The sequence below is a fragment of the Microcaecilia unicolor genome, chromosome 11 (assembly GCF_901765095.1).
Source record: "Microcaecilia unicolor chromosome 11, aMicUni1.1, whole genome shotgun sequence".
Classification (NCBI taxonomy): Eukaryota; Metazoa; Chordata; class Amphibia; order Gymnophiona; family Siphonopidae; genus Microcaecilia; species Microcaecilia unicolor.
Window position 1 is genome coordinate 111094179 of NC_044041.1, and position 21086 is coordinate 111115264.

The 21086-nt window shown below is 45.4% G+C and overlaps 1 protein-coding gene across 3 annotated transcripts; it reads right to left on the reverse strand.

Moving 5' to 3' along the window:
• Nucleotides 1–450: 450 nt before the first annotated feature.
• On the reverse strand, nt 451–9101 carry BSCL2 (BSCL2 lipid droplet biogenesis associated, seipin). Of its 3 annotated transcripts, none has more exons than XM_030219523.1 (10): nt 9038–9101; nt 6776–7341; nt 5852–5933; nt 4377–4520; nt 4154–4288; nt 3053–3150; nt 2720–2861; nt 2447–2505; nt 1480–1574; nt 451–1328 (listed from the first exon to the last, which is right to left on the reverse strand). In XM_030219523.1, exons 2-10 carry the CDS (start codon nt 6988–6990, stop codon nt 1120–1122), a joined length of 1179 nt encoding a protein of 392 aa, XP_030075383.1. In that variant the 5' UTR covers nt 6991–7341; nt 9038–9101; the 3' UTR covers nt 451–1119. The 3 variants fall into 3 exon arrangements, with proteins under 3 accessions (XP_030075383.1, XP_030075384.1, XP_030075385.1); XM_030219524.1 differs by lacking the exon at nt 9038–9101 and adding an exon at nt 8803–9013; XM_030219525.1 differs by lacking the exon at nt 9038–9101 and adding an exon at nt 8782–9013 and having other exon boundaries at nt 1480–1560; nt 2442–2505.
• Nucleotides 9102–21086: the final 11985 nt, after the last annotated feature.

Below are 21086 nucleotides of genomic sequence, written 5' to 3' on the forward strand. Positions count from 1 at the left end.
AGACAAAAGTGTTTAGGTAAGTCCTATCTTTGGTATCATCCCTTCCACGGATACTGCTATGTACAACATATCCAAATTAGAGACCCCTGAAGCAGCTAAAGTTTTGCCTTTTTCAGAAATGTCCTAACCCAAGTCAACAGCTGTCTTAAGCAGAGGCCCTCAAGAATAACTGGATCTGTACCTGGAGAAAGGATGGGCAACATAACCTGTAAGATGGCTGGAAGTTGACCCTTGGTTCCTTGATTGCCTTCTGTATAGTCTAGGAGCAGAGCTCAGGAGACAGATTTAGAATACACAGGGCTGGCTTAACCACTGGACCAGGCGAGGCTTTTGCCCAGTGCACCAGTAACCAAGGGCACCAAAATATCTCAATTGGTCTGCAGGTTAAGTCTTTTTTCTCTCTCTCCCCCCCTCCCCCCCCCCCCCCAAAAAATCACTCTCTCTCCCCTTCACACCCCCGTTGTCCTATAAAGTTTACGTTGGTTGCCAGCAACAGCATGACAGGCTGCCTTCGTTCAGGCCCTAGCTTTTGGCTCTGTCCCGCCCACAAGAAATTGCATCAGAGAATGCAGGACATGGCAGAGGGCAGACCCAGTGACTGGCCAAAGCAATGTGTCATGTTGCTGTTGCCAGACCCATGTGTAGAGAGGGTGACACTCAGGGTGCCACTATTCATTGAGCCAGCCCTGAGCATACACTCCAAAATGCAACATTAAAACCAGATCCCTCTTGGACTCATAAGGGCTGCTTTTACCTGTGATCTCTAAGAACAAGGATCCTTAAAATTAAGACAAACAGCGTAACTTACTCAGGCCATGGAGCACAGCATCAAAGAGCAGAAGGGAACACACAAGGGGGGGGGGGGGGGAAGAGTAGCAATCATTTGAACACAAACTGCAGCCCTCCAATGCCAGTCACAGCAGCTCAGCACATGCTGAGGTTTGTGCAAAGTTCATTGACCTTTATTATGTTAAAGAATGGAAGGAACAAGAAAGTGAAAAGAAGAACTGGTGAGCAGCTCCAAGGCCAAGGCCAATCTCTATCCCATATGTAGGATACAGAGCATAGGTCCTGCCAGCATCTTGAATGACACATAGGTCCAGCATCAGTCCCATTCATTCAATTATGAACGGTTTGTGCAACCCCTCTTTGGCGCAACTCTGTTTCTGGAATATTTGATATAGGCAGCACTTCTTCCTCTGTCAGCATGATTGGTTGTGGTGTGTTGACATCCTGTGGCACAAAGGTCTTCATATCTATTGCCAATGATGAGCCGCCACTGAAGTTCACAGCTGACAGGAGAGAACCTTCTTCCTGGGCCTCATTTTCTAAAAGAAGATGGCATTAAAAATCTTTACTCAGCTTCTGAGATGCAAACAAAAACTTGGCAAGGTAAAGGGGTCAGAGAGAAGGTTGTTTCTAGCACCAGGGGCTTCATTCTGAACAGATACTAGACCCCTGGACCAGCCTCATACCTACCTTCGCTAGGCTCCGAGGGCCCAGAGCCAGTGACGGTGCCGATTGTTTCCAAAGTCTCTTTGCCTACTTGTTGAAGGCTGGCTGTGGAAGCAGAAGGAAAAAAAATAAAATAAAAATAAGAGCTAGCAATAAATAAGTACATAAGTATTGCCACACTGGGATAGACCACTCCGCTCCATGGATAAATCCTTATCATCTGTTCCCTTCTCCACAACTGCCAACTCCAGACTTCACGCCTTCTGTCTCGCTGCACCCTACGCCTGGAATAAACTTCCTGAGCCCCTACGTCTTGCCCCATCCTTGGCCACCTTTAAATCTAGACTGAAAGCCCACCTCTTTAACATTGCTTTTGACTCGTAACCACTCGCCTCCACCTACCCTCATCTCCTCCTTCCTGTACACATTAATTGATTTGATTTGCTTACTCTATTTTTTGTCTATTAGATTGTAAGCTCTTTGAGCAGGGACTGTCTTTCTTCTATGCTTGTGCAGCGCTGCATACACCTTGTAGCGCTATAGAAATGCTAAATAGTAGTAGTAGTAGACCAAAGGTCCATCAAGCCCAACATCCTGTTTCCAACAGTGGCCAATCCAGGTCACAAATACCTGGCAAGATCCCAAAAAAGTACAACACATTTTATACTGCATATCCCAGAAAGTGGATTTTCCCCCAAGTCCAATTTAATAATGGTCTATGGACTTTTCCTTTAGGAAGCCGTCCAAACCTTCTTAAAACTCCGCTAAGCTAACTGCCTTTACCACATTCTCCGGCAACAAATTCCAGAGTTTAATTACACGTGAGAAAACATCCAGGACAGAGATCCTCATGCTTTTTACTGTGCTGTCTGCAGCTTTACTGCGTTCTATACGACTCTCTCCATTGAGCTACCTTTCCTTTCAGCTTATCCTTTCCCACACCAGGACTTATAGCCAAGCTACATGCAGCCGATCCCAGAGCGCACCTGCACTGGCATTTTGTGACTCCCCTTGTTTGAGTGGCTCATTGCCTCCTTCCCGAAGATTCACCTGAGAGAGTGAGACAAGGCAACAATATAAAGAGAAAGAAGCACAGAATATATCACAAGCATGAATACACAAGTCACATACAAAGAGAGCCCACAGGTACACACACAGGTGCGGATAAATACAAAGAGAGCATGAACAGTTGTATAGAGACTGTGAAAACACCCAGGAAAAATAGCAGCACCCTACAGCAAGTAGCCTCTGTCCAGTATCTCACCCGCATGCGGCTGTGCTCCCGGGACCATAAGCTACCCCACACCCACTGCAGGTAGCTGAACAGAACAATGACACTCAGGAAGCTGAAGTTGCTGGCCACCCCAATGATGGCTGTGGTAATAGGGAAGTTATACAGCAGGTACCTAAAAGAGAAAAAAACAGATACAGGTTCAAAGGACAGCTACCAGCTCTCGCCAGGATGCTTACTGTAAGCTAGTGATGTGCCCCCTTTCCCCTCTTCCCCCCCCCCCCCCTTACACTTTGGTGGTTACCGTAAGCCAGTGATGTGCCCCCTTTCCACTCTTCCCCCCCCCCCTTACACTTTGGTGGTTACCGTAAGCCAGTGAAGTGGGCATGAATTTTGAGCTGGGCTGCATAGATCTGGATTCGTTTGCTCTGAATCTCAATCAGGGCTCCAAGTGTTGGCACATACTGAGAGGAAAGGAAAGAATAATTAGGGCATTCATAGTTTCTTGAAAAATAAGCGTGCAAGTATAAATGAAAGTAATTTATAAACCCAATCCCATCAGCAGCCCTGGAAAGGACAGAATCGAACTGGTCAGAAATGTTGAGGGACCCTGTACTACCACAGTAGCCTTCCTTCCCCTAAAAGATCTAATGGACAGAACCTCTTTGTTCCACAATATAGCTCAAGGGAGGAAGGTTCATTGAACAGAATCACCCTAGTCCCTGCTCAAGGACAGTCTTAATCGAGCATAAAAAGTGCTAAGAGTTTTCATGAACCAGATTCAATATATAGGAATTCCACTTTTACAAACCATAGATGACAAGAATTTTCAACCCTTTTTGCCTTTGTTATTTGTTCAATTTTGGGCTAGACCCATATTTTATGGAAAACATTATTTCAGCTTCTAACTTTTAGCTATCTATCCAGAAAACATGTTTGCCGTAAGTTGAATGCTTATGTATTTGCTGTGTCTAAAAAATGATTGCCTCTTCTTCCAGTGGTGCCTCTCTCCCTTTCTGCCCCAACGCCGGTCCTGGAAGGAGTATATGCACAAGTTCTCCCAGACTGCTGCACTGCAACAGACCAGACACTAGTACACAAAGTGCCAGTGACATTCTAGATAGCCTTTTCAACCCCCCCATCCCCTCCCCAAAACAAACATTTCTTATGGAGAAAAAAAAAAAAAAGAGGTTCCAACTTTGACCCCAATACCCCTTGCCAAAGCACTGATCAATTTGAAAGTTGGAAGAGTTTGATACCGCCCATCCCCACCAAGGACCTACTTCCACAGAACTTGGCATAGCTAACTCTAAGGTTAAGGAGAAGGAAATACACAAAAGCATAAGCCATCTGCTAAGTTTACGTCCCCTCAAAGGAAGGATAAAAACAATGTCCCCATAGTGCATGCAAGACATGTCCCCTACTAAATCCTCCCCTTAAAGCACAGTCCACAAGCACATTTCCTACCGAATCTTCCCTGTAGTCCGAGTACAGCTCTACCTCGACCATCTGCTTCTGCTCCAGAAAGCCAGTCAAAAAAAGACCAGCATAGAAGAAAGTGTCCATCAGGCGCAATGCACGCGACCGATAATGCAGCATGGCCTACAGGATGAAAAGAACCCAAGTACCAGCAGTCTCACATGAGCTGATATTATTAGAACTTGGGCATTTATTACAACTTGGTACTCACCGATCGGGTAGAGGAAGATATGACCTGCCCCCCTTTTGTGTAACACATGATGGACACCATGAACATTCCCAGTTCTTGATTCACAGGAGATTCAGGCATCTCTAGCTCCAGGGAAATCCGGTATGGCTGTCCATACATAAGGACCTACAAAGGAAAGGTCAAAAAGATGAACCCTAAATCTGTGTCACCTTTACTTACAGGGGCCAGAGCTCAAACATGTCAAACCAGATACTGGGTCCTCTTCCATCACTGTATTTTAGATTTCTGCTTTTATAATCTGCATTGTACAGATTTCTTTAAACTGGAAACAGCAGACCTTTTACAACTGTGTTCTACATCATTACGTTCAGTCCAGCACCTCCTAGCTCATTCTTCTGCAAAAGACAAGCAGAATTTGCCCTGCAGTCTTCTGCCTCACATCTAGAAATTCACCAGACTTGGGCAGAGAAAGGCTGTCACTGAAGCAGCAATACCCAGTATGTGGGCAGGAGTCAACTATCAGGTCCACATGGTAACAATGACATAAAAGATATGGGAAGATCTAAACTAAAGTAATGTTAATATACGATGTCCTAACTATAATGCGAACAAAGTAAACATGAAATAAGAATCCTGGAAAGGATTTTCTTCATTTAATGTTTACTGAAACATAACACTAACTTCATAAGTGCCTCTCAACCACATATATCTTCATTTTCCAGTTGTACCTACCTTAACCCCCTTAAACCCTCCCTTACAAAGCTAACATCACTATGAATATCAATACATGTACCCTTAGCAAACCTGACATATATCCCCTATCGTCTTGCACCCACCCTACAAAGGGTTGCTAAATACAATGAAAGATACTCGCCCACTAATTTTGATATGCTAGTCTCACACATTTTATAGATATTCCACATTTTTCCACTTCCATTCTGGTGGACACTGCAATACTTTTTAAGGTGCTATTTCCATCCTTGCAACCAGGCACTATAGCATTGCTAAATTCCACCCTATCCTCCTCCATTTCCTCATGTTTGATAAGGGGAACTTAGGATCTTTTAACAACTCCACTCCATTACACTCTTTAAAATATCACAACTAATCCTAGAAAGTATTTTCTGTGAACACTCAATGAAGCCGTGGAATTTGTTGCTTTAGGATGTAGTCAAAGTTAGAACAACTGGATTAAAAAGCAAACAAACAAACAAACGATACTTTAATGGACCTGTCTTTCTGAAACTTATTTATTAGCCAGGTAGATGTGGGATCACTGCTACTCATTCCCTGGGATGAGTCACAAGGAACAAATGTACTCTTTGGAACCTTCCAAGCAAACTAAAACCAATTGTCATGGTCAAAGACAGATTATAAACTGAACTTGTGCAGGAAAAGTGAGTTCAGGTGGCACATATTCACCCCTCTCTGCACATAAGCAGCCACGATGGTATGTATGAGAGGAATACTGAAGCAAAGCTATAACCCGGGCTTACCCTGTCACGTCCATTCTTCATCAGTGAAACATTTGCCATTGGGAAGGAGCAGAGATCCGGCCCTAGTGAAGTACAATCTGTTCTGAAAATTCCAAAAAAAGGAAAAATTATAACCATACTGCAACACACTTAATACTAGCCACTACCTCCTGGCCACCCCACCATGAGCAGCAGATCAACTTTCTGGCTGGGGAATGAGCAAGAATTAGCGGGTTCCCTGATGAAGATTTACGAAACGGGACCGTAGGAACCAATGCATTCATAATATATATTTTTTTGGATCCACCGCCTTATTAGAACGACATCATTCCATGATTCGTGATAAGCTAAGTGATGTTATTTTTGTTATCGTCATTTTTCTGATATTATTTTGATATGATCACAGAGTTTCAAGTCTAATTAGACCTACACACAGATTGATTTAAAAAATTAAAAAAATATTTTTTGAGTATATACTAGAGGGTTTTTCAAGTCTATGATGACTTTTTCTATGTGCTATACAATGAACATTCATGTGCAAATATAGCCATAGCAGTTGAGACTTTTCCCTCATGTGCAACTGAATATCTGCTTTACAGCCATTTTGAATGAGCAATAAGACCATGTCTTCCTCACTTCCCAGCTGTGAATGCTACATGGGGCAAAGATTTGGTCAGGCCACAGCCCCTGTGGCCCGGCCAGTTACATTGCCTATAATCCATCCTCTTCCCCAGTCTTAAATAGGGGCTGCCGAGATAGAAACACAATGGCAGAAAAATTATTAGCATCTACAATCGACTGCTCAGCTGTACAATCCCTTCCACTCCCCAGAGATCCTCTGTGCTGGTCCCTCTCTTCTTCTATGGGTAATGCAAGACTAGGACTGAGGGAACAGTTAGGGGATATGGGACCCTACCTCCATACAATGGGAAAAATGTGACTGACCTGAAGTGGTAATGGACAGGAGTGGTGTACTTCACAGTGGGAATGTACGAGTAATAGAAACTGCCATACAAAAAGATGGAGATCCAGAGTAGAAGAATGAGAACACAAAGAATAAAGGCTGTCTGTAGGATCGTTCTGCGCACACGAGTCAACACAAGAAGAGCCACCTCCTGAAGCCACAGGAGCAGTGGCAGCGGTGGCACAGTTGTTGCCATGGCTGTCCAACTCAACCACCAATCTGGATAAGTGGGCTGCAGACTTTAGGAAAATTGCCAGACTTGGCACAATTTCTAAGACAGAGCCAAAATACTTAGTTTCCTCGGCTCCCCAGCTTCTCGTTAGTGCTGTGCTGCTTGTCCTCATGGGATACAATGGAAAGGAACCCAGAGCGTCCAACAATCTGACTCTTCAGATACTTCTGCTCTCTCACACTGAACTGTATTCCATCCCCAGCAGACAGCAAGCAGATAGTCCAACAACACTCCGTTTACAGAGGATGAGAGCTTGGAAGAATGTAAAAGCAATCTGCGGCAGACACCACATGCAGCCGGGATTAGGAAACCTTACTATAAAAAAAAAAAAAAAAGTTAAGTCACAAGACTGGAGATAGAGAAAAGTTCACAGCTGCCTACCCCTTTACACTTACATAGTAGCTTTGAAATAAAAAAGCACAGATGTTACGCCATCTACCCCTTCCTCTTACTGAAATGATACAGAGACACTATGGGAAATATTTATGAAGCATTGTCCACAAGTATTTTTTATTCACAGTTGCTCACAACATGTCTGCAATACACATATACTTCATGCATAGATGTTCTGGGGTAGGGGGTCATTGTATAGGCATATTTTGTAAAATATGCAAGTACACACATTTCTACACCTTCTCTGGAACAAATATAAATTCACACATAAACAAGATGTGTGCACTACTGTGGCTGGCTTGGAGTTTCTTAGAGAGAGAGAGAGAGAGAGAGAGAGAGAGAGAGAGAGAGAGAGAGACAAGAGAGACATAGGTGCCTATGTAGAGGAATTATTTTTAAAAATCTATTTCAACAGGACAATTCCATACAGATGTCCTTTTACAAAAATTGTTCTTGCCCCCTTTCCCATCTGTTCTGACAAGGCCAGCAGCAGTTTAGACTCAAGGAGCATAGGTATCTATCAGTTGAAGAACGGGACACCACATTCTCCCAAAAAACTAGCATTGGGGCATTAAGAAAGCATGGGGGAAAAAAAGGTCCTCAAGAATATGCAGGCCTGTCAGAGACAAGAGAAAAGCGCCAAAAGCTAAGTAACTACTCAGGCTAAAGTGAGAATGTGAGCAGCACCAGGAACTGATAGGTAGCTTGTGTAAAAGACATCCATAATCTGATTTACAATTGTTTTGCTTATTTTTACAGGACATTTACACTTCCTGCTTTCTTACAATTCTAACAGATAGCAGAGCATCAACCCCCTCCCCCACCTTGTTCCTGTGCGCATAGATCCCAGCCCCCTCCCCCCCCCCCCCAAAAAAAAGTCCAACATTATTTATTTGGATTTTGCTAACACTTTTTTCAGTAGTAGTTCAGAGTTACCTTTTCAGCAGTAGCTCAAGGTAAGTTACATTCAGGTAAATTGGGTATTTCTCTGTCCCAAGAGGGCTCACAATCTAAGTTTGTACCTGAGGCAATGAAGGGTTAAGTGACCTGCCGAAGATCACAAGGAGCAGCAGTGGGAATTGAACTGGCCACCTTTGGATGTCAAGACCCTGTGCTCTAATCACTAGGCCTCTCCTCCACTCATAGTAATACTTCAGCCAATGTATTTGATTAGAAGAGAAACCAGAGACCAAAAAGCACTTTTTAGAACAATCAGTACTGACTGAGGCATATTTCTCAGATACTAAGATTAAGGAAGCAAATTCAGAGAGAAAACTCACAGAAACGTATGTTGTCCATTTTTTAAAAACTGGTTCACAGTAAACTCTACTACCTGAAATTAGTACTGTGAGATACACACACCTATTTAAAAAAAAGTCTTACTGCCACCAGCTTTTCCGAACAAACCCCATAACCCTTCACAAGGGACCAGGTCTACTCTGGAGGGAAAAAAAACAGAGCCAGCATTATACCGCGGAATTAAAATAGATGAAGAACGTGTATATTAATAAAAGAAGCAAATAACAGCTGCAGAATACAGAATATAAACAAGGCCGAGCTTTGAAGCTTGTGCAGCTCGTCCCTCCCACCCATAGCTACCGTCCCCTCTCAAACTCACCAATGTTAACGCGGTTCTAGCTATAAGGACGCCTCCTGCTGCCTCGAGCCTCCCGGGTCTCTCCTCAGTACGCAGGCGTGGAGCATTACAAAAAAAAAAAAAAAAAAAAGTCTTCCGGCACGTCTGCAAGTGAGAACTCCACCCCTTCTGGTTCAGGCCACGCCTGGGTTTCCAGGGTTACAGCAGGCGCTTGGTCCGATGCTGCCTGTCGGTTGCGGGACGGGAGTGCGAGGAACTGGGCGGGAACGGGACGACTTGTGCCATCCAAGGAGAATTAATGACAGGAGCGGCATGACTTCAAAAAGTTGAAGCCGTCTCTCCCCCGCAGCCACCATATTGGCCAGAACAAGAAAACAATAGCAAACATAACAAGGTTTCATTAAATCTCCTAGGTTTTGCATTCTCTCTGTTGGGGGGTCGGGGATGGGGGTGGGGGGTTCGGGAGATGATACCTTTTTTTTATTGGACATAACTTTTTGAGAGGTCTGTAAAAGGGAGGGGGGGGGGTGGTATATTCAAAATGTATGCATCAGTGCACCAGAGCTTGCTTTGCTATTTGCAAATACTGTGTTGTGGACTTCAATGTTATGCTGTATGCCTTTACTTTTTCTATAGAAATATCTTTATTGTCGCCATAAAAAAAAATAAAGACATACAGCGCAGCACTGAAATCCACATCACAGCATTGCAAATAACAAAGCAAGCTCTGGACCACTGACAATACATTTTGAATACAACCCTCCCCTTCATAGATCCCTTGAAAACTCCCCTTCCACCCACATCTCCCCCGCCCCATCCCCTCCTAACAGAATGCAAAACCTAGGAGGTTTAATAAAACTCACAAGTTTGCTATTGTTTTCAATAGCGATAGCAATTATTTTTTTCTGGCCAATATGGCTGCAAACTCCACCCACTGCCTTCAGCCCAGATAATGGACGAGATAGGCTCATGCTGTCTCCTGTCATTAAACCTCCTTGGTGCCACCACCACCTACACAAAATATTACCCACCAGTTTCCTGTTCAAACTGTCAGCCATTTGAAGTGGTGGGCTACCTGCTCCAGCTTGTCCCAGTCCGTCGGATCCAGCTTATCCCTGCTTGTTCCAGTCATCTGCTCCAACTTGTTCCAGCCCGCCTGATCAGCTACCTGCTCCAACTTGCCGCAGTCCGTCGGATCCAGCCTCTCTCAGCTTCCCCCTGCTCGTTCCAGTCCATCTGTACCAGCTTGCTCCAGCCCGTCTGTTCAGCTACCTACTCCAGCTTGCCGCAGTCCGTCGGATCCAGCTTCTCCCTGCTCGTTCCTGTCCATCTGCACCAGCTTACCTGTTCCAGCCCGCCTGATCAGCTACCTGCTCCAGCTTGCCGCAGTCCGTCGGATCCAGCTTCTCCTTACTCGTTCCTGTCCATCTGCACCAGCTAGTTCCAATCCCTCTGCTCCAGTTGTTGAAGCCCGCCTGATCCAGCTTGTTCCGGCCCGCCTGATCCAGCTTCTCCCTGTTCGTTCCTGTCCATCTGCACCAGCGTGTTCCAGCCTGCCTGCTAGCTTGTCAGCCATTGACTTACTTGCCTGCTAACTTGTCAGCCATTGACTTACCTGCTCTCCAGTCCATCAGTTCCATCAATTCTCCCTGCTCGTTCCTGTCCATCTGCACCAGCTTGTTCCAGCTCACCTGCTAGCTTGTCAGCCATTGACTTACCTACTCTCCAGTCCATCAATTCCAAGCCTCCAATCCGGCTTTTCTGCTCTATCTGCCTCACACCCCAGTCACTACCCATACACCTGTTACACCTCAATCACTACTTATGGCCCCTGTCCACATTCTCTTCCTTGCCCTGTCCCTTCCTAATCTCTTTCCCCTCTGTCTACCACTGGAAATCATTGCCCACCCATGTCCCCTCCCGTCCTGCTCGCTACGGCAGTACCCTATTCACCCCCATCCCTCACCACCTCACTATCTTTGTCCCCCTCCTCCTTCCTAGCTCTTAACATTCAACACTTCCTTCCTGCCATTACCCCATCACCATTCCTCCTGTGTATCCCATCTTCATCGCCTTCGTCGCCCGACCTCCCCCACCCTCCTCCTCTTGCTATCCGCGGGAGACAATCCTAATCCAGGCCCCCCTCACCTGTCCTCCTCCTATCCATGCAAACGATTCCGTGATGTCTCCAATCTCGTCTCTATTCCCCTCCTTCCCCCCTCCTCCCTCCCCTTCTCATATGCCCTATGGAATGCCCACTCGGTCTGCAACAAACTCCCCTTCACCCATGATCTCTTCATCTCTCGTTCCCTTCAACTGCTCGCCCTAACTGAAACCTGGCTCTCCCCTGATGACTCTGCCTCAGTAGCGGCCCTCTGCCATGGAGGTTATCTCTTCTCCCACACTCCCCATCCAGCTGGCCGCGGTGGAGGCGTCGGGCTTCTACTCTCGCCCTCCTGTAGTTTCCAACCCCTCCTACCGCAGTCTCACTGCTTCTCATCCTTTGAAGCACACTCCAGCCGGCTATTCTATCCATTGCCACTCAGAGTGGCAGTCATTTACCGCCCCCCTAATAAATCCCTCTCTTCCTTCCTCACCGACTTTAATGCCTGGCTTTCCGTTTTTCTCGAACCCTCATCTCCGTCCCTCATTCTCGGAGACTTTAACATACACGTTGATGACCAATCCGACCCTCACGCTTCTCAGTTCCTCACTCTAACATCCTCCTTCAACCTCCAGCTATGCTTCACCACCCCTACTCACCGAGATTTCCATTGTCTTGACCTCGTCCTCTCCTCTTCCGGCTCTCCCTCCAATTTCCACGCTTCAGCTCTTCCTCTCTCCGATCATCAACTGATCACCTTCACACTTCTTCACCACCCTCCCCCTCAGCCCCGTCCAACTCTAAACACTACCTCCAGGAATCTCCAGGCTATTGACCCTCCCACCCTATCCTCTAGTATTTCTAATCTCCTCCCCTCCATCATGTCCTCCGAGTCTGTCGACAAGGCTGTCTCCACTTACAATGCCACTCTCTCCTCTGCTCTGGACACCCTCGCACCATCCACCTCCCGTCCCACTAAACATACTATTCCCCAGCCATGGCTGACCCCTTGCATCCGTTACCTTCGCTCCTGCACCCGATCTGCTGAACGCCTCTGGAGGAAATCCCGCACCCATTCAGATTTCCTTCACTACAAATTCATGCTATCCTCCTTCCACTCCTCCCTATTCCTTGCCAAACAGGATTATTACACCCAATTGACCAATTCTCTCAGCTCCAACCCCCGCCGTCTCTTCGCCACCCTTAACTGCCTCCTCAAAGTGCCCTCCGCTCCCACCACCCCCTTGCTCTTTCCTCAATCACTGGCCGATTACTTCCACGACAAGGTGCAAAAGATCAACCTTGAGTTCACTACCAAGCCATCTCCTCCTCTGCACCCTTCAACCCTCTCCCTCAACCAATCAACCCAGGCCTCCTTCTCCTCCTTTCCCGACATCACCGAGGAGGAAACCGCTCGCCTTCTTTCCTCCTCGAAATGCACCACCTGCTCTTCTGATCCCATCCCCACCAACCTACTTAACATCATCTCTCATACTGTCACCCCCACCATCTGTCATATCCTCAACCTCTCTCTCTCCACTGCAACTGTCCCTGACACCTTCAAGCACGCCGTAGTCGCAACTCTCCTCAAAAAACCATCACTTGACCCTACCTGTCCCTCCAACTACCGCCCCATCTCCCTCCTACCCTTCTTCTCCAAAATACTTGAGCGCGCAGTTCACAGCCGCTGCCTTGATTTTCTCTCCTGTCATGCTATCCTCGATCCACTTCAATCCGGTTTTCGCCCTCTACACTCGACAGAAACAGCACTCTTTAAAGTCTGTAATGACCTGTTCCTTGCCAAATCCAGAGGCCACTACTCCATCCTTATCCTCCTCGATCTGTCAATCATGATTTACTTCTTGCCACATTGTCCTCATTTGGGTTCCAGGGCTCTGTCCTCTCCTGGTTCTCCTCCTATCTCTCCCACCACACCTTCAGAGTCCACTCTCATGGATCGTCCTCCACCCCCATCCCACTATCTGTTGGTGTTCCCCAGGGATCTGTCCTTGGACCCCTTCTCTTCTCAAGCTACACCTCTTCCCTGGGCTCCCTGATCTCATCTCATGGTTTCCAGTATCATCTCTATGCTGATGACACCCAGCTGTATCTCTCCACACCAGACATCACCTCGGAGACCCAGACAAAGGTATCAGCCTGCTTATCCGACATTGCTGCCTGGATGTCCAACCGCCACCTGAAACTGAACATGTCCAAGACCGAGCTCATCGTCTTTCCACCAAAACCCGCTTCTCCTCTTCCTCCACTTTCTATCTCAGTTGATAACACCCTCATCCTCCCCGTCTCATCTGCCCGCAACCTCGGAGTCATCTTTGACTCCTCCCTCTCCTTCTCTGCGCATATCCAGCAGATAGCCAAGACCTGTCGCTTCTTCCTCTTTAACATCAACAAAATTCACCCTTTCCTCTCTGAACACACCACCCGAACTCTCGTCCACGCTCTCATTACCTCTCGCCTTGACTACTGCAACTTACTCCTCACCGGCCTCCCACTCATACTCATATCACTCCTCTCCTCAGGTCACTTCACTGAGTTCCAATCAGATACCGCATTCAGTTCAAGCTTCTCCTTTTTTTTTTCCAATATTTTATTGGCAATTTAGCAAATTACAATCATAACCAAATAACATCCAATATCAGTAACCAATTTTTGTTCATGGTCCCCCTCCCCCCCTCCCTTTCTCCGTCAGTGGTGTTGCTTCTGATTCTTGAGATTGTTCATATATTGACCAAATGTTCGTGAATACTTTCATAGTGCCTTTCCTCTTAGCAGTCAATTTCGACATCTGATACAGAAAGTCCACTCTGCGAGCTATCAGTTGTAGTGTTGGTGTTTCAGTTTGTTTCCAGGCTCGGGCTAAGGCTATCTTGGCCGCTACAAAGTATTGAGTAGCCAATCTATGTTGTCCACTGGGTATTGAGCTAGGCCGGAAATGGAGGAGGCAATGTTCTGCTTTCTTTGGGTATGGTTGAGGCAATACTGTATTTACCAACTTCACTACTGCCTCCCAAAACAATTCCACCTTCGGACATGTCCACCAAATATGGTAAAACGTGCCCTGAAGGCCACATCCCCGCCAACATTTTCCCGAGGTCCCCGGATATATCTTTTGCAATCTATCTGGGGTATAATACCACCAGTACAATAACTTATGGCCATTTTCATTGATAGATTGTGCTGGGGATGCCTTGAGCAGATATTTGTAATTGCTCATCCAAATTGTTCTAGGGTGTGTACATTGCAAAACGTTTTCCCATTTCTTATGATAAAAAATTTGAGGGTCTGTCCTGCCCAATAGTGCAAGATATATCCGGGAGATACTACCTCTGCCCCCTCCCTTACGCATTGCTAATTCAAGAGTTGTCTCTTCTAGATCTAATTCATCTTGTGCTCGTCTTTTAATAAAATTACGCAGACAACAGTAATAAACAAGATCTTTTTCCGATAGACCATACTCTTCTTGAAGTTCCTGGAAACTAATCATATTGCCCTCCGCCCATACCTGTCCCAGTGTGTATAAGCCTGCTTTTGCCCAGTTATCAAACACCTTTTCTGATCTCCCAAGTGGGAAACCCTCCGCCCATCGTATTGCTGTTTTTCGGTAATATTTCCTTTCCGGGAACATATGCTTTCTAATTTGTAACCACGTTTGGAGCGGGTGTTTTAGACTCATAGGTAATTCCTGCAATATAGATGTCAGATCTCTCCCTGATATCCACAATATGTCCTCTATCGTGTACCTACCTATCCATGCTCTCTCCCAATGCATCCATTTCTTTATTGTCCCTGGAGCCCAGTCAGCTAGTATTCTTAATTGTGCTGCTTGGTGATATAGATAAAAATTGGGTGTTCCCATACCACCTCGGTCTAGTGTTTGATACATCGTGGCTCTATTAACCCGTGGTGGCCTTTTCCTCCATATATATCGAAACATTTTCTTATTTAATTGCGTGAAGAAGGAGGCAGGTATCGGTATGGGCAGTGCCAGAAATAAGTATAATAATTTGGGGAGCAACATCATCTTGATAGCATGTATACGCCCTTTCCAAGATATATTGAGGCCCTCCCATCTATCTAATTCCTGAAAAAGTTCAGCTATCTTTACTGGAAAATTAGCCTGAAATAGATCTTCTATCTTGGGTGTGATCTGTATTCCTAAGTATTTAATGGATTTTTGCGCCCAGGCAAATGGAAATGCTTCTCGCAGAGCCGGTATCTCTTCATTCGGTACTGTTATGTTTAATAAGGTAGATTTAGTTAAATTGGGTTTAAATCCCGACACTGCTCCATAATATGACACGTGATCTATTGCTTTTTGTACTGATATTGCAGGCTGCGCAAGAGTGAGTAGTATATCATCTGCAAAAAGTAGAAGCTTTTGCTCTTTTCGCCCTCGTACTATGCCCTTTACTTCCTCATCATTTCTCAATATACAAGCGAGCGGCTCTACCGTTAAAGCAAACAGAAGCGGGGAGAGGGCACACCCCTGCCTAGTTCCCCGCCGAAGCGGGAAGGCCGCAGTATATGATCCATTAATTTTTAATATTGCTTTCGGGTCTTTATATAAAAGTTGCAGCCATGTTAGATACCGCCCCTTTAATCCCACCTGTCGAAGCACCGCAAAGAGGTATGCCCAATCAACACGATCGAACGCTTTTTCTGCGTCAATGGATAGTAATACTGCTGGTACTTTTTCATCTTGGGTGTATTGGATAGTATGGATGAGGCTTCGAATGTTGTCAAACGTTTGTCGCCCTATAATAAATCCCGCCTGATCTTCGTGAATCAAGTTTGGGAGCTGTTTCTGTAGCCTATGTGCTAATATTTTCGTAAAGAGTTTATAATCCACGTTGAGCAAGGATATCGGGCGGTAGGAGCTACATTGTTGGGGGTCTTTGCCTGGTTTTAAGAGCAGTGTTATTGCTGCTAGTCTCCATGTTTGTGGTATCTCTTGAACCTCTTCCAGCTCATTAAATACCCTCTCTAATATTGGGATCAGGTGTTTTGCAAATGTTTTATAAAATTTTATAGTATACCCATCTGGGCCTGGTGCTTTCCCATGTGCACTATCTTTAATTGCCCATTTAATTTCCTCCGATGTTATGGGGGCCGATAGTGTTTCGCTCTCCACTCCCTGTAATTGGGGAATACCACTCTCTTTCAAGTATCGTTCCACGATTGCTGGCTCCAATGTGGACTCTTTCTCATATAGTGAGGTATAGTATTCTAGAAAGGTTCTCTGTATTTGATCTAATTGTGTGATGTGTTCCCCGTTCGTATCTCGTATCCCCCCTATATGATTCCGCTGAACTTGTTTTTTAAGCTTATTGGCCAAAAGCCTACCCGCTTTCTCCCCAAACTCAAAATGTTCTTGCTGGGTCTGTTGTAGTTGCGCCGCTAGGCTTTCCATTTGGAGTTCGTTAAGTGCTAATCTCAACTGGTGTAACTTTTCTGCCTCATTAGTATCGTCTGGTTGTGCTTTGTGTTTCTGTTCTGCTTGCCTGAGTTCGTTCCTAACATTGTTTTCCTGGTCCATGCGAGTTTTCGATATATGGGCTCGTAGTGCTATTAGACGCCCTCTGATCACTGCCTTGAGACCTTCCCACAAGGTACTCACTCTGACCTCGCCTGTATCATTAAATTTAAGATATTCCATGATATATTGTTCTATCTCTAGTATATTTCTCTCATCATATAGTAAGGTATCGTCTAGTCGCCAATATCGTATGCCTACAAGGTGAGTTCCTAGGATAAGTGTCAGTATTACCGGGGCATGATCAGACCATGTGCGAGGTTCTATGCTAGCATCTTGTGTCTTTCTTGCTATATTTACATCTCCCAGCCAACCATCTATTCTAGAATATGTTTTATAGTTGGGGGAGTAATATGTGTAGTCCCTCTCATTACCATTTTTCTCTCGCCAAATGTCTATCAGTCCCCACCGGGCCATTAACTGTTTCAATAATTTCCTATCTGTTTTGGCATACACTGCAGACCCTGTAGAGTTATCTATATGGGGGTGCATGGTGACATTAAAGTCTCCACCCACTAATAAGTGGCCCTGCTGGTGTTGCTTCAGAACCCCTTCTATCTGCTCCCAGAAAGGGCCCTGCCCCTGATTAGGGGCGTACACATTAAGTATAGTATACGTGGTATTATATACAGAAACCACCATCAATAGATATCTCCCTTCTTTATCACTTACAGTTTTCAAAATCTGCCATGGACGAGACGTTGCCAGCGCTATCAGAACCCCTCGCTTTTTAGGCATAGCAGCACAAGAGGAGAACTTAATAACAGAGTATCGTCCATGTTTCACCAGTTTCTCATGCACTTTTTTCAAGTGAGTTTCTTGCAAAAGGACTATATCAGCCAGCAAGCGTACCATATCTTTAAACATTAACTTTCGCTTTGTAGGTGAATTAAGCCCTCTTACATTTAAAGTAACAATTTTCAATTCTTTATCAACCATACATATAACAACTTTTAGTTATAAAATTACCACTGACTTCCCTTTCCCAATCCCCTACCTGCCTCCCCCCTCCCCTCCTCCCCAAAGCCCATGTATGACATATCCTTCCCCTTGGGTATGACATGCCTAGGAGGTAAGTGAGTTCGATCCCAAAACATTACCAGCCTGGTATTGCTGTGCATTGTTCAATCACACGCCATTATAGCCCTCTTCATTGATGTCTATTTTGACTCATTGTTAATTCCTCTATTTGTAATCCATCAGCGTTGGTTGGGCCCTGTTTGACCTGATTGCTGCCTTCTCAGCCTTCCTCGTCCTTGCGAGACACGCTGCCATCGCGCTTTAGCGCTATTCTGTGGGATAGCCTTTGGGCAGTTTGAGTGCGTAGGTTCCGCCATTGCTCCTTGGCCCAGATGTTCTTGGGCTTCCTCCAGCGATGTTATTCTGCACTGTTTACCCGCTTTATAAAATAGCAGGGCAAATGGATGTTGCCATTTATATTTTATCCCTTCTGTTCGCAGTTGCGCTGTAAGTGGCTGTAGTTCTCGTCTGCGCTTGAGTGTAGTTGCCGAAATGTCTTGAAATATTTCCAGCGGATAGGTATTCCATGTGATCGGGCTATTTGCCCGTGCTTTATGCATAAGTTGATCTTTAACTTTATATTCAGCGAAGCAGGCAACTATGTCTTTAGGTACATTAGCCCGTTGTGGGCCTAGCGCTCGATGCGCCCTTTCAATTTTTATTTCCTCAGCGGTGACCACATGCTCCGATGTAGACAGGAGTTGGGCTGCTATGTCCTTTACAACTTGTTCGCAATCATTATGCTCTGGTAGTTCAGGGAGCCCTCGTATCCTAATATTGGACCTTCGGCTCCGATTTTCTAAATCTTCCACTTTATCTGTTAAAAAGCGTAAGTTCGTGCGCTGTTCCTGCACAGTGGTCTCGATGGTATTTAGGGAGTCTGCATGCTCTTCCAGGCCAATTTCTACTTCATTAACTCTGTTCCCTAATTCCGTAATTTCTCCTCGGAGTTCTGCTCCAAGCTGGGCAAAATCCTTGCGTATCTCTTTCATTTCCGTTTTAATATCTTGGAACCAGGTTTTAAGCTGCTCCCATTTATCGGGCAGCAATTCATTATCTCCATCGTCCCCGCTTTCTTGCTGAGGCGATGATGCTCGAGACCGCATGGCGCTTTCGTTAGCGTTTGTGCTCGCGGCCTGTGCTGTTTCTTTGGCCTCCCGCTGATGGTAAGCAAAAGCGGCTAAATCAGCTGGTTTAGTTTTAGTGTTCGACATCTTTGGTATCACTCGCCTTTCGCCGCTCTAATCCGCCTCCAGGGCTATTTCAAAATCGCTAAATATAGCTAAAAGCTTCGTTTTTCCAGGCTGGGTGTCGGGAGCTCCGCTATTAGACCTCCATAACGGAGCGTGACGTCACTTCCTCCCCTCAAGCTTCTCCTTCTTACCTACAAATGCACTCAGTCTGCTGCCCCTCACTACCTCTCTACCCTCATTCTCCCCTTACGTTCCCGCCCGAAACCTCCGTTCACAGGACAAATCCCTCCTCTCATTACCCTTCTCCACCACTGCCAACTCCAGGCTCCGCTCATTCTGCCTCGCCTCACCCTATGCTTGGAACAACCTTCCGGAGCCCTTACGCCAAGCCCCCTCCCTGCCCATCTTCAAGTCTTTGCTTAAAGCCCACCTCTTCAATGCTGCGTTCGGCACCTAACTCTTTCAGGAAATCCAGACTGCCCCAATTTGACTGCCCCTATCAGACTGTTCACGTGTCCTTTAGATTGTAAGCTCTTTGAGCAGGGACTGTCCTATGTTAAATTGTACAGCGCTGCGTAACCCTAGTAGCGCTTTAGAAATGTTAAGTAGTAGTAGTAGTAGTGGGCTAAAACTGGTGTTATAATCAAGAATATTGCTTTCTGGACTTTTGCAGTTCTTCCGACGCAAGTGTAACAAAAATGTCCCCCTTTAAACCAAGGCTTAATAGAATGCATTGGGGGCTTATTGTCCTTAATCACCTGGGTGGGATTTTTTGTTTGTTTTTTGCCTTCTTAGAGGAAAAAAAGTTTAGAGGCTTTGCTGCTTAATTGGCATCACTTGCGCTGAGACCCTACCAAACCTATCTCGGTTAGAAGAAAGTTTAAGATTCTCATTCAAACTTGGCTTCTTTTTTGGCCATACAGACCTACCTCGCATGTTTTACCATCCCATATACACCAACTCACAAACTTAGATTCTTTTAGGCTGCCTTAAAATGTTGGCTCCAACTAGACTGCATCTTGCTTATTCAGGTGATTCTGTGTTCTCTTGTTCTGCTCCTACACTGTGGAATGCTGTTCCAGGACTTACTTTATGAAAGTTCATATAAGAAATTTGAGAGGAGCCTAAAAACCTGGCTGTTTTTCTCAGTTTTGTTTTCACTCCTTTGGGGTTTTCGCTCCAGTTATGATAGTCTTCAAATTACTGTTGTTATGCCATTATTGTAATGATTATTGTGCATATCTCTGTCTAGTATAATCTCATGGATTATGGACACTGCCTTGGCTATTCCTGTGAATGAATAATAGTTTATCAAATGCCAAATAAATAAATTAAATTAATGACCCCCTCAGCCATTATTTGACTAGATACCAGTAAACCTTGAGAAGAGAGACAATATAATGAATAGGAAGGGAAAGGGGCAAAAGACAAGTGAAGGAATGTGGAAGAAGACAAGATAGTGAATGGGGAAAGAGTGAAAAGATTGGAAGGGCTGTGGGTTGTGTGAGGCAAGGGAGGAGACTGAGTGATAAACTGAAGGATGTGAGTTAGGGGATTAGAGGAAAAATGCAGGAACAGATTGATAGGATCCAGAGAGCTGTTGTAGGGTGAGGGGGAAGTGTAAGGTGGTCCAAGGTGGGAAGTCGGAAGAGAGGGGGTCAGAGGCGCTGTAGGAGTATTTACCTGAGAATGGATCTCACCTTTGCTGGTCTTGGCCTATACAGCCATTATTATAACAATATGGATTACAGCTTGTGGCCTGAACCAGCTTTGTAAAGGAACATTACTGCTGAGCATAGCATGATGACTGCATCCAAGGACATATTCTGTGTTGCAAACTGGCTGCTATCTCCTGGGAAGATTGGAGGAGATAGTCACACATGGCTCTAGGAGTATGTGAGCAGACAGGGAGGTTTGCTTGTCGTCGATACTAGAACAAAGGCTCGCTTCTTGACCAAGAAGCTGGCTGGACATGATTACACCATCTGTGATTGGTCCACAGGTATCATCTGACCCTTCGATACCAAACGTTTGGACTGAAGAGGAAAGAAGAGGAGAAAGACGACTGGAAGACTTGCAGGTGGATAGAAGGCTCTGAATGAGCTAGAGACTGATTTTCCTAAACACCAGTGAACTGCATACCTTGTAACAAATTCACAAGATTAGCATAGCTACCATATACAGCCTTATCTAAGACTG

Coding starts and splice junctions, on each gene's coding strand:
- BSCL2 (XM_030219523.1), bottom strand. CDS start 6,990: ATGGCAACAACTGTGCCACCGCTGCCACTGCTCCTGTGGCTTCAGGAG. Junction 5,934..6,775: donor CCTGTCCATTACCACTTCAG/GTCAGTCACATT, acceptor TGGAATTTTCAG/AACAGATTGTACTTCACTAG. Junction 4,521..5,851: donor TGAAGAATGGACGTGACAGG/GTAAGCCCGGGT, acceptor TTTCCTTTGTAG/GTCCTTATGTATGGACAGCC.